Below are 12,316 nucleotides of genomic sequence, written 5' to 3' on the forward strand. Positions count from 1 at the left end.
TTAGGAAGGTTGTTTTAATGTCCAACTGATGAACATTCCACTCAAAATGTGCAGCCATTGCAATAATAGATCGGATGGTGGTCATCCAGGATGTAGGAGCAAAAGTCTCCTCATAATCTATGCCCTTTTTCTGAGCATAGCCTTTGGCAACCAGCCTTGCCTGGTATCTGTCAATGGAGCCATCTGGCTTCCGTTTCACCTTGAAAACCCATCGTGTACCAATGGCATTTTTATCTGGTGACAAGTCTACGACATCCCAAGTCTGATTTTTCTGAATGGACTGCAATTCATCGTGCATGGCATTCATCCAATGCACATTGTCCTTTGCTTCTTCGAATGTTGCAGGCTCCTCCTCATCGAGAAGAGTACCTGCATATGCTGATTCCACTGAATTAGCACCTTCCATGTGCCTTACTGCACTGCGAGTCCTGCCAGGTAATGGAGCATCAATCTTACTCTCCCTGAGAGTTTGTAACAGCCAGTTTGGGACTGTTTTTGCTGCATGTATGTTTGCAATTTCTTGCTGAACCACCTGTTCCACTGCCTGTGGAGGTGGCAAGACATCCTGTGGCTGAGCTGGAGCATCGGGAGGTGGCTGTAAATTTTGATTTGCATCAGAAATATTAGTAGGGGAACCCAAGGCAATGGGTAGCAATCCCTCAAAAACATCCTCTGAAGAAGAAGGCATATGAAATTCAGCGTGAGTGTGAGCTGAATTGCAAATATCACATCTCTACTGACAATGATCTTGCGTGTAGCAAGATTGTAGAGACGGTACCCCTTGCTTTCTACATTGTACCCAACAAATATGCACTTAATTGCCTTAGCTGACAACTTATGCTGAAATTCAACTGGCACATGAGCATATGCAAGGCATCCAAAGACACGGAAATGATCCACTGAAGGCTTTGAAATTTCAGAAAATGCACTTCAGGTATGCAAGCTAAATAAAGCTTTATATGCGCTGAAACAGGCCCCTCGTGCATGGTATGCCAAGATTCATGCCTTTTTGACCAGCAAGGGGCTGCACGATAGTCCTACTGAGAGCACCCTCTACATCAAGAAGGATGGGGGGGAAATTTTAGTCATCATTCTTTATGTCGATGACTTACTGCTCACAGGGTCCAATGAAGATAATATTGCAGATTTGGGATGTCGTAGACTTGCCACCAGGTAAACATGCCATTGGTACACGATGGGTTTTCAAGGTGAAACGGAAGCCGGATGGCTCCATTGACAGATACAAGGCAAGGTTGGTTGCCAAAGGCTATGCTCAGAAAAAGGGCTGAAAGCTTAGTTGCAAATAGATGAGTGTGAGAGTGATACAACTAAAGGAGTGAGATAAGGTTTTGTCCTAGTGACAAAACCTTAGTAGTCACTAACCATAGTTAGTGGACTAACTGCGGTTAGGGGGAAAAACCTCTTAAAGAGGGAAAAGTGCCCCTAACTAGCTTATTAAATTACATTGGTCACTGACACACTCTTGGATTTGCTGAAATTTTATGTGCATGACCAGCAAACCTTTTGGGAGAAATTCCTTCATGTTGTGGAGTTTGCTTATAACAACACAATTCATTCCTCCACTGTAAAAGCTCCTTTTGAAATTTGAAGTTTAGAGGGCTCCCATCCACCGATGTCCAATTGGTGGACAGAGCTACATTTCAGGAGTGTCCTGAAATCCTGGATGCTTATGAGGAAGCATTTTAGTTGAGGACAACCGAATGAAAGACGGAGGGAATGTCATCCTGCTTCAACATGTATCCACTTGCTTGGTACTATTTCTTTTTGTTTTTCAATAGTATGCTTATTAAGAAATGAAATGTTTTCCTACTGTTCAGTTACGGACAATGGGGACTAGGTCTAGCATTTGAGTACCCAAACATGGGACCAATCAAATGCACAGATTGCATACTGACCTAGGAACCATTCAAGAGAATGTTCCTTGAGCTTTGGGTGTGGGCTTGGCAGCATGCCAAGAGTAATGGAGATACAAGATAAGACGACAAACAAATGAGCTCAGTATGGCTAAATTATGACCTTAGAGTAAGTCAATAGATAGTCCAAGCTGTTAGGAACCCGTGGGTGCGATCAGAATTGAATTCTGACAACTTTGAAATTTTAGGGTTTTTGGGAGTGACACGTGGCAGACTGCCACATGGAATCTGAGCTGGCAGGTCAGTCCACCTGTCCCACACATGTGGCAGCATGCATGGCAAGTGGCAGGGCATGCAGGCCAAGTGTCTGGCCCCAAATCTGGTAGATTTGGGGCAAGTTGTGTGCTGTCCTCTTTGGGACTGCAGCCCACCAAAAATCTGGGACAAGTGTCCACCTTCCACTCTAAGCCGGGGGGGGGGGGGGGGGGGCTGAGCCTATAAAAGAAGGCCTCTCCCCTTCATTCCCTACATGAAAAATTCGTCACTTTTCTTCTCTCTCTTTTGGTTGATGCAGCAGAACCTCTCCAGCTTCTTGGGTGCAGCCAGCTTCTCCCCAGGTCATTCTCTCACCTCAGCAGCACTTTCTCTCTCTACAACAGCACTTTCTCTCTCTACAGTTCCAGCCCCACCTCTCCAGACATCTACCCCTTCTCAGCTCTTCTGGAACAGCAGCATCATCCTCTCTCCTTCTCCTAGCTTGGAGCAGCCACAACCCCTTTCTCTCTCTTGTTGCAGTCTTTCCCTTGGTCTTGTATCTCCATTTTTAAGAATAAAGTGAGCTTGGATAAGGGGGGGGGGCGTCTTGGCCCCTTAATCATATTGCAATTTCCAATGATGTCACTTTGTGTTTAAGCTGTATAAGTCTTAATTCTAGCTTAATTGCAATCTCTTAAGTTCAAGTAAATGTGTTTGGCAACTCGCAATCATTTCATTCAAACGCCTCTGCAAAATCCGTTGTCTGAATTGATAGAAAGCACCGAGTAGTTTACAACTTGGTATGGGGCTGTTTATTAGGCTGTCCACGCCTTTGACCAGCTTTGAATTGGGCTTTTCCTCCCTTTTGAAATGGTCATTTGCCATAATTTTTATTTTCAGATTTGATGTCATTATCCTGGTGTTTGGCAGCCCGTTTGTTGTCTTCTTTCTTGCTGTCCATAAAGCCCAAATTCCTCTCTTGCATCCATGCATATGCTGTCCTTGCATTCTCAATTAATTGAGTCATAGAACCCACCTTGGTTTTGATGCAATAATCACGTAGCTCACTAGGCAATCCACAACAGTACCTCTCTATTTGCTTTTTCAAAGAAACATGCCTGTAAGAGCTCAATGGCAGCAAAACATCCCAAAACCTCTGGGTGTAATCATCAAGATTCTTGCAAAGTTTGTATGACAAGTCATGCCAGTGTGAAAGTACTTCAACTTCAAAAGTTGGAGTAAGCCAAGTAGAAGAGAGCACTTGCTTAAATTCCAGCCAAGTAGCAGGTGCATCTCCATGAAGCATAAGGTTGGTGTACCACTTAAGTGCATTGCCTTTCAAAAATGTGGCAACCTTACTCATCTTGGATGCTTCTGTAAACAAACCCCCAAGAAATGCAGCATCAAACTGTTGATGGAATGTGAGGGCTTTGTACCTGTCCTGTACTCCATTATATGTCTCAAACTTGACATGAGAACCACCATCCTTAAATTCTTTATATACATTTGATATTGGCTGTCCCAAAGATGGCTGTATTTTTGCAGCATTCCCTTCACTAGGGAGAGCCATGCTTGGCTGAACATTAGGCATGGGAGCATATGCTGTGGCTTGCATGCCTGGCTGCATTCCCACATTGTCATACATGGCTTGCTTTCTATGCCGAGTTGGCGGTGAAATCAACATAGCATCAAAGATAGAATCTGTACCAAAATATTCAGGTTGCTGCCTCAAATATGGCTGAGGTGGCTGAGCCACATTTATGGACTGCACATTATTATTTTGAGGAGTAGAAGTACCCAAACCAAGGCCTTGTGCTGGCTGCTCATACTGTTGCACTGGCTGTACTTTTTGTACCTCTTTCTCAAGTGCTCTTTTGGGGGATTCCTCTCTCTTGGAAGTCACTTTCTGAGTCATTTTTGATGGGTGTCCCTCATGGGAAACTGATGCATGAGTGTGCAGTCTGCCATGAGAAGCTGATGCATGTGTGTACTCACTCTTTCTGTGCTTGTGCTTTCTTGATTTCTTCTTCTTCTTGACATTTGTTTGCACAATCTGAGACAAATTTTGAGTCGGTTGAGTCAAAGCAGTCACTGCACTTGCAAGCTGTGCATTCAACATAGTAGCATCATCTGACTCACTGCTAGAACTAGTATCACCGTTGAGCTCAATTGTAGCTTCATGTGTGGCCTGCTCAAAAGGCATTTGTTGTACTCCATGCAGCTGTACAATGCAGCTGTACACTAGCTGGATCATTAAGGCTTTCCTGCCTTCTCGTTTGAGGAGTTGTGGAGCTCTCTTGCTCATGGGTACTCACCATGTTTATGGTTGTAATATTCAGCTGTTAAAAAGTGCAGCAAAGATATCCTTCATCAAACTACCAAGGCCCACCTCTTGAGAAAGAGTGTGTGGTATCCCGGCAATGGAACCAATGAAACCGGCCTCTAATCACTCAGAGGGCAGTGGAACTAAACCTTTAATCACTTCAGCACTTATTTACAGCTCACAAAGCATATATCACAACCATTAACCATTGCATGATCACCATTTGACATTTACCGATTTGTTCACAAACAAAACCACTGAAAAAGGGATGGAGGCTAGAATGCCACTGCTCAACAAACATAGACAAGTGCACCCGATTGGCCCCAAACACCGTGGCGTCCCTTTCGGTATTTCTTTATATTTCACAGTGAAATGATTACAAGTTGCATCTGGGAGACCTTCCCTGCAACTGAGCACGCAGCCCCAATTCACTGAGCCTTCGCAAGGCTTTCAAGCATAGAACACCATCACATAAGTGCACTTAATCCATAGGCTCAACCCAAAGGCATTCTCTTTTCCGAGTGCAATTCCATTGGCTGTCCAGATGCAATCACACTGCACCCCAGCTGCACTCTCTTTGAGTGGTTTCCAGATGGCATTCACAAAGCTTTTCAAAGCTCCAAAATAAAATCAGCAAAGTACCCAACCAAAGAATGACTCATGTAGCACTGCCTGGGCACCTGTGAACCAAGAAAGAGGCGGCACACGAGGCCAACAAGTAGCTTATGGCAAAAAGAAATTATAGCAGCAAAATCATAACTCACCAAGCCCTGAAAGCTCGAACCAAGTCCTCAATCGTCAAGAGGACATAGTAGCCAATGTCCAATTGCATTCTCAGCCAAGGAGGAGTGCAAAGGCATGAAGAAAGAGCATTTACAAGAGCCGACCAGCAAGAATTCCACTAAAAAATGCGAAAAGAAGCACTTCTGTCTCGAAGAAGTGGGAGCTCTTGGACTCAAAAGAAGCGTGCTTCAGAGAGGAATGCATTGAGAAGGTTTTGGAGAAGTTTCATCGTCGGAAAGTCCTCCAAAACTGAGAAAAACCAGTCAACCAGCGCGTGGGACCACTCAAAATTCAACAGAAAGCTGTAGCTTTGCAAGAGGAGAGGCCCAGGAGGCTGTAGAAGCAAAAAGGTCCAGAAAATGCCACTTTTGCAAATTTGATCAGCAAAAGAAGTGCTCGGCTCTGCCCGTTCTTCCAAACGCACGGAGGGAAAAGCATATCACTGTGAAGGGGAGGCAGAAGGGAAGCCATCGGGCCAAACGGGAGTCGAGGAATCCAAACGGGTGAGGAGTTATGAAGAAAAACGGAATTCAGCTGAAGGAGAAAAACCAGTCAACCAGCGCGTGGGACCACTCGAAATTCAACAGAAAGCTGTAGCTTTGCAAGAGGAGAGGCCCATGAGGCTGTAGAAGCAAAAAGGTCCAGAAAAAGCCACTTTTGCAAATTTGACCAGCAAAAGAAGTGCTCGGCTCTGCCCGTTCTTCCAAACGCACGGAGGGAAAAGCATATCACTGTGAAGGGGAGGCAGAAGGGAAGCCATCGGGCCAAACGGGAGTCGAGGAATCCAAACGGGAGTCGAGGAATCCAAACGGGTGAGGAGTTATGAAGAAAAACGGAATTCAGCTGAAGGAGGCTGAAAAACCAGTCCAAAATCTCAACAAAGGGAGAAAATGAGAGAGAAAACCACACATGTGAAGTTTAGAAGGCCCAGGAAGGTCGAGGAATGGCAAAGGAGCATGTAGAAGACACTAGAGCCACCTGGAACTCTAGGGGGGCCACTGAAGGTACATGGCCCTCTAGGGGGCCCATTAAAGATGCCAGATCATCATTTCCTAACAACCACTCTTTTAATTCCTTGGAATGCCTTTGGGCCTAGGGATTCATTACGCTTATGTGCTAGGCACCATGCCGCGTTTAATTACACATTATTAAGCCCTCTCTCTCCATCTCCATCTTTTCTCCATCGAGCTCCCCCTTCCCCTCCATCTCCATCTCCCTCTCCCTCTTCATCAAGCTCCTCTCTATCACGCTCCCTCTCCATCTCTCTCTCTCTCTCTCTTCCTCTCCATCAAGCTCCTCTCCATCTTCTTTGGGCCTCTTCATCTCCCTCTTCCTCCCTCTCCATCAAGCTCCTCTCCATCTCCATCTCTCTCCTTACTCCAAGCATCAAGATTCAGCCTCTCTGTCCTTATCCCTCCTCATCTCTCTCTCTCTCTCTCTCTCTCTCTCTCTGTGTCTCTCTTCCTCTCTCCCGCTGCCTGCAATGCCATCAAATATTCATGAAGCCATTTCCTTGCATCGTGCTTACTTTGAGAGAGTGAAAGAGAAGTCTGATGTTTGCAAGTGGCATTACAAGTATTGCCCCAAGATCCAAACTAGTAGTATGACCCGGCTTCTTATCCATTTGTGTAAGTTGGATGGGCAATCCGGACCATGCACGGGGATTCCCAATGACATTTTTCAAGATTGTTGTCAAAAGATAGATCGACGAGTCTCACGCACTTGCATTGAGAGAAGGGTCACCGTTCCAATTGGTGGCACTCGTGGTGGCAGAGCATCCACAGCCCGTATCAGGACATCCGTGCCATTGACTCCCCGAACCTATGTGAGGCGTAGCTCCGGGAGCATATCAACCACAACCGTTCAAGACATCCGTGCCATTGACTCCCCGAACCTATGTGAGGCGTAGCTCCGGGAGCATATCAACCACAACCATTGTTGAGGACACCCCTGTGGCTAGAGAGCCGGAGTATGATGAGGAGGGCAATGTTCTTAGTGAGGGTGACTATGGTGAGGAGTCTGATGGATCCTCATCATCCTCTAGTGAGAGTGATCATAGTCTTGGATTTGACATTGATGGGAGTACCTAGAGGCTAGGACCTAGGCCCTATGCTCTTGCTAGTAGTAGTAAAGCTTTTTGTAAAACTTTTTGCATCTATATTAGACCTTGGTTCCCCTTTTTGTACTCACTACTTTATGTCACGAGTCACGACTTGCTACTGTTTGTAATGATATATCTTGAGTCCTTTTGACATGAATCATGAATCATGATATATCTTTGGTCCTTTTAAGTTTTGCAAATTGCACCTATGCAACATGTAGAATGTTTGTGTTTCAACTTTCAAGAATCAAGTCACGGACATCTTCTAAGCATTGAATGTCCATTCAAGAAAAGCTTGTACTTACTCTGAAACTCTAAAACATCTCTCTCTTTTTTTTTGTATCGAACGTACCATCGATATTTTTTAGTTCTTTTAGTACCGCTCTAATATCGAACGGTACGTATCAAACGTGATCGGACGTGTCAACCATGCATCAGTTGCCGGAGGTATGCAACCTGGAAAGAAGATTATGACAGCATTCTTGGCATATTCCCATATAGGATTGACTATGTAATCAATCTCCACTGTAATGCCACAGGAAGGAACAAGATCCTTCCAATCCTTCCTGGTATGCTCAAAACCTTCATGCATAATCTCATATACAAGCTGAGTTTTATGTGAAAATTGAGTGGGGTCATCTTGACCCAAAACCTGCTTTTTTATTTTATTTTTTGAAACAAAACTTTTTTCCACTTGAGAAGTTGCCATAATAATTAAATGCAAAGGCGAGAGAGAGAAGGAGAAAAGGACAGTTTTGACAGAGAAGGAGAGGTATGGATAGGAGAACAAGGAAAACACAAGCTGAAAATGCAGAAAATAATAGCTTTCTTTGTACAAGCAGGAAGGAGCAATCAACGCAAGGAAAACATGAACTTAGAAACCCCCCCCTGGCAGGATGAAAGGACTGAACCAAGAGAGGCGAAACAGAGGTGCAAAACATAATGATAGAAGGGCAACCCTAAAACATGCGTCAGAGACGGAGAGCCAGAAGTGCAGCAGCAAAGGGCGACCTAGGTGAAGGCTGGAAGCACCGAACTACACGCGCGCGCGCATGCACACACACACACACACACACACACAAAAGCACATGCCCTCTTAGGATTTCTGCAGCTATAGAACCTTCTCAAGAGTTTGTTCACAAATATTTGCATCATGAGCATTGTGGGTGGCATATCATTGGTTAGAGGATCTTGGATAGTCAAGTGGATGCCAAGTGAACTCCCAGTATGCTAGTTCCCCCACTTTTCTCGGTGGCTCCTCAAGCTGGAAAACAGGGTAGGTATTAGTCTTGCTCATGTCCCACACGAATACATGAGCTCATCAGCTTCAATCCAAAGATGGGAGGGTTGGGATGGTACATACCCTCCAAGCGCACTCTAGCGGGCTATAGCGATGTAGGTAGTATGTACACCCCATGTGCTGTCATGATTTTTGTGAAATCTATATGAAATTGGATAAGGAAGAATTGACAGGGGACGCTGTAGCTTTGATGACAACTATGACATACTTGGTGGGATGGTGGTCCGTTTGTACCGTTTCTTAAAAACATCTGCAGTTCTGAGGATATGATAGAGTTGGGGTTTTGAGGGGTGGCCCAACACAGTCTATGGCTATTCCTGTGTAAACATCACTAAGTATAATATATGAGCAGGTTTGGTTTCATTTTTGGCACTTAATGGGGCAATTCAACTCTTTCAGGATTCACAAGGTTCTCTCTTGTGTCGTCAGCTTTGCTGCCCTCTTCAGACACACTCTGTTAATCATCATTTTCTTGCAGGCTATCAATAAGCATCTGAGCTTCCATCTTGTTACAAGTTTGTGAGCACTCATTCTTTGCAGAAGATTCAGTCTTGTGCTTTTCAGCTTATGGTTCTGCTTTGATTTGAGTGTCATGTCACAAGTACAGTAAAAATTCTGGATCAAAGATTGAAAAACTCAGTTTTGTCAAGCTTGGATTGCAGGAATCTGTTGATGGAAATGCTCTTTTATGGGTAGTTTGGAAATTTTTATTAACAAGGAAAACAGAGAGCTCAATAACTGCAAATTCTGATGTCACCCAGCATCATCTGGTTTTCAAGCCAGAAGTTATCACTTTAATGAGCATAACTCTTTCTCCAAGACTACTTAGTCCCATCATTCAAGCCTTCGAACACAGTTAATTCTTTCCTACTGTCGCATATGCAACTCTATGCCCTATGTGTAGAATCAATTCTGTGCCCATCATGATTGTAGCCGTCCATTAGCGCTCTTTACTGACAGGCTACAGCTCAGATTCTTTAGTCACTTGTCATCATGAACACCTCTGTGCCTAGCCTTTCAATTTGAGACTGACAACTTGTCTGCTTACCCAGTGGTTCCCTTCTTGTAGCAGCTTGACTGAGTTTAATGTGTTCAGTAGTTGTCAACAACGCAAGGGCAATATAATATATGAAGTCTTGAAACAGGAAGGGAACTTCCAGCTATCGATGTGATACAGAATCTCTTGTTATTTGAAAAGAATTCTCAGATTTCTTGATACCCAGTTTCCGTCCTCCATAATAAAAGATAACAAAAGATAGCTGTAATTGTTGCCATCTGGTTGTCCTGTGGGACATGTGTCTAATGAGTGTTCCTAAGTGTTCAACTTTGTCCTTTTTGTGACCTTAAACAACTCCCTCCTTTTGGTGATAGGTAAACTTTTGTGATAGATAGATGATATAGTCTGGCATCTTGATTATTGCTAGTGTAAGAAACACACCTGACTCCAAACTGAGAAGGAAGAGAAGCCAATGTATCGTTGTAAAAGTGGAGTTATTGTGGGTTGGTCGATACTATAAGAATAATAAACATTAGTTGATGATAATGTTTAGGATGGGAAATGGAAAGACATTGTTCATGATTTCCAACGTTGAGTGTGCATATAAGGGCTTGTGCTACTTTGGTAAATGCAGTCTGAATTTCATCGGTTGGCCTCAAGGTTTTGGAGTGAGCCTGTTATGGATTTCTCATGTAGCCCTTGTTAGCTTTCTCTGCTCATTTCTTTTTCATGGGTAGTTGTTTTGAAAGTCTCTTGTGCTTCGTATGGTTTATGAGTAGATATATATTTGCTTTTCAACTTGACCAAACGAATTCAGGGATAACTTTGCTTTGACAGGGTTGCCATATACATGGAAAGATTCAAGATTGCCCTCGACTGCTTTTTTGCTGTTTGGTTTGTTGTGGGCAATGTGTGGATATTTGGAGGCCACTCTTCTTCTCGCGAGGCTCCGAATTTGTACAGGTAGCTTACAGAGTGGACACTGCCAAACGTCATTTTGGCCTTGTTGGCATTCATTTTCTTATCCCATTGCAGGGGGAGCTGCAGTATTCTTACTTTCCTGAGTTATTATTATGACGCGTGTAAGGTCCCACGTCAATGTCTACTTTCTTATATTTAGTTTTTCTGCAGGAAGCTGACATTTTTGCATGCATCATGCAGGCTGTGCATTGTCTTCCTTACATTCAGCTGTATAGGCTATGCCATGCCCTTTATTATTTGTGCGACGATCTGCTGTTGTCTACCATGCATTATCACACTTTTAGGCTTCCGGGAAGACCAAGGGCAAGCAAAAGGTGCTGCTCCTGAGGTTATTGAGGCACTTCCCATTTACAAATTTCAGACGAAGGGTGTGAGTGGAAGTAAAGGGTGCGAAGATGAGAACGAGTCAGACTGTGAAAGTCCTGGAGAAGGGGGAGTTTTTGGAGCTGGAACAGACAGAGCGCGACCTGTCTCAGCTGAAGATGCGGTAGGCTCAAACTACATGCCCTGCAGCATCGTCTGTCATGGATGATCATAATGGCTTCAAGCTTTCATTCATGTAAACATTTAGAGTTTCCATTGTTAAAACTGTGCGCTCTGAATTCAGGTTTGCTGCATTTGCCTTGGAAAGTACAGAGATGATGCTGATTTGAGGGAACTGCCATGTACGCACTTTTTCCATGTGGAGTGTGTCGACAAATGGCTGAAGATAAATGCTTGTTGTCCTTTATGTAAACATGAGATCAGTGTCTCTGGCGATCAGCCAGAGCAACCAACCAATGGCTGATGCAGGTAATTAAATCAACGGGTAGGCTTATGAAGGGAGCACAAGTTGCTTCCTATGAAAATATCCGGAAACAAGAGCTTCCCGTTATGCGATCATGGAGGAATGTTTCCCCATGTAATGTCTGACTCATCGACAGAAAAATGAATGGCCCACAAGGGCTAATTCTTATGAATAGAGTTTAGTAACGGTGAGTTGCTGCCGCTGAGATGAAAGATGATACGTCTAGATAAAACTTTGCGTACTTCGCTAAGGTTTCAGAAGTGCCAAACACTGTACGTCTAAAAATAAGTTGCAAGTATCCACATATGTAAGCCTTCCCTTGTAGAGATCTGTAATATTGAGGCTTTTCCCCATGACATGTGTGCATATTCTATCGGTCATTGGTATCATTGTCTTTAGTAGGTTTTTGTTCTGTTTGCAAGGGTATATTCTGTAATGTGCAATACAATTATGTTATTAAATACTAGCATTTCACCTCCTAGTACAAGGAAATGGATGCTCAAGAGACTCCGCGGGTCTTGGTCTTTAGAAACCCAGTATAGCTGCTTATGCTTGGGCACCGATGACGACATAAGTGTTGCTTTGCTTGCTAAGGATGTCTTCCTTTTGTTTTTCATAAAAGTTTTTATTTACCTCTTTTTTCTTCTCTTTCATTTTCTCTTTTATTTTCTTTGTAGATTTTTGATCTTTAGAACAACAAAAATTCTAAATTTGTATGATTGGACTTATTCTAGTCTTACAAAGGTATATATGCTTTGTGGGTGGGCGGGATATGTGTATATTCATAATAGTGTACACCCATCATTTGGTGCTGGAAATGTTGTTGGGGATGTCATAGTAGCTAGTCCCTAGTTTAGATATTGCAAAGCATGGTTATGCACCTCCATTGTGAATGTCAAGTGTTTCATTGCAACC

General features: G+C 43.7%; 1 protein-coding gene across 3 annotated transcripts in view; it reads left to right on the forward strand.

Annotated features, from left to right (window-relative positions):
• Nucleotides 1-11,822, forward strand: part of LOC147893323 (E3 ubiquitin-protein ligase At4g11680-like) — a 36,914-nt gene extending 25,092 nt beyond the window's left edge. For all 3 annotated transcript variants that reach the window (XM_087385732.1, XM_087385733.1, XM_087385734.1), the window contains 3 exons: nucleotides 10,471-10,596; nucleotides 10,795-11,101; nucleotides 11,222-11,822. In XM_087385732.1, coding sequence (XP_087241858.1) covers nucleotides 10,471-10,596; nucleotides 10,795-11,101; nucleotides 11,222-11,401 — 613 coding nt within the window. In that variant the 3' untranslated portion in view covers nucleotides 11,402-11,822. The remainder of the gene's footprint in view (nucleotides 1-10,470; nucleotides 10,597-10,794; nucleotides 11,102-11,221) is intronic.
• The last annotated feature ends 494 nt before the right edge of the window (nucleotides 11,823-12,316 follow it).

This window comes from Dipteris shenzhenensis, chromosome 15 (assembly GCF_047967505.1).
Source record: "Dipteris shenzhenensis isolate YYH24624 ecotype China chromosome 15, Dip_SZ_1.0, whole genome shotgun sequence".
In the NCBI taxonomy this organism is placed as follows: Eukaryota; Viridiplantae; Streptophyta; class Polypodiopsida; order Gleicheniales; family Dipteridaceae; genus Dipteris; species Dipteris shenzhenensis.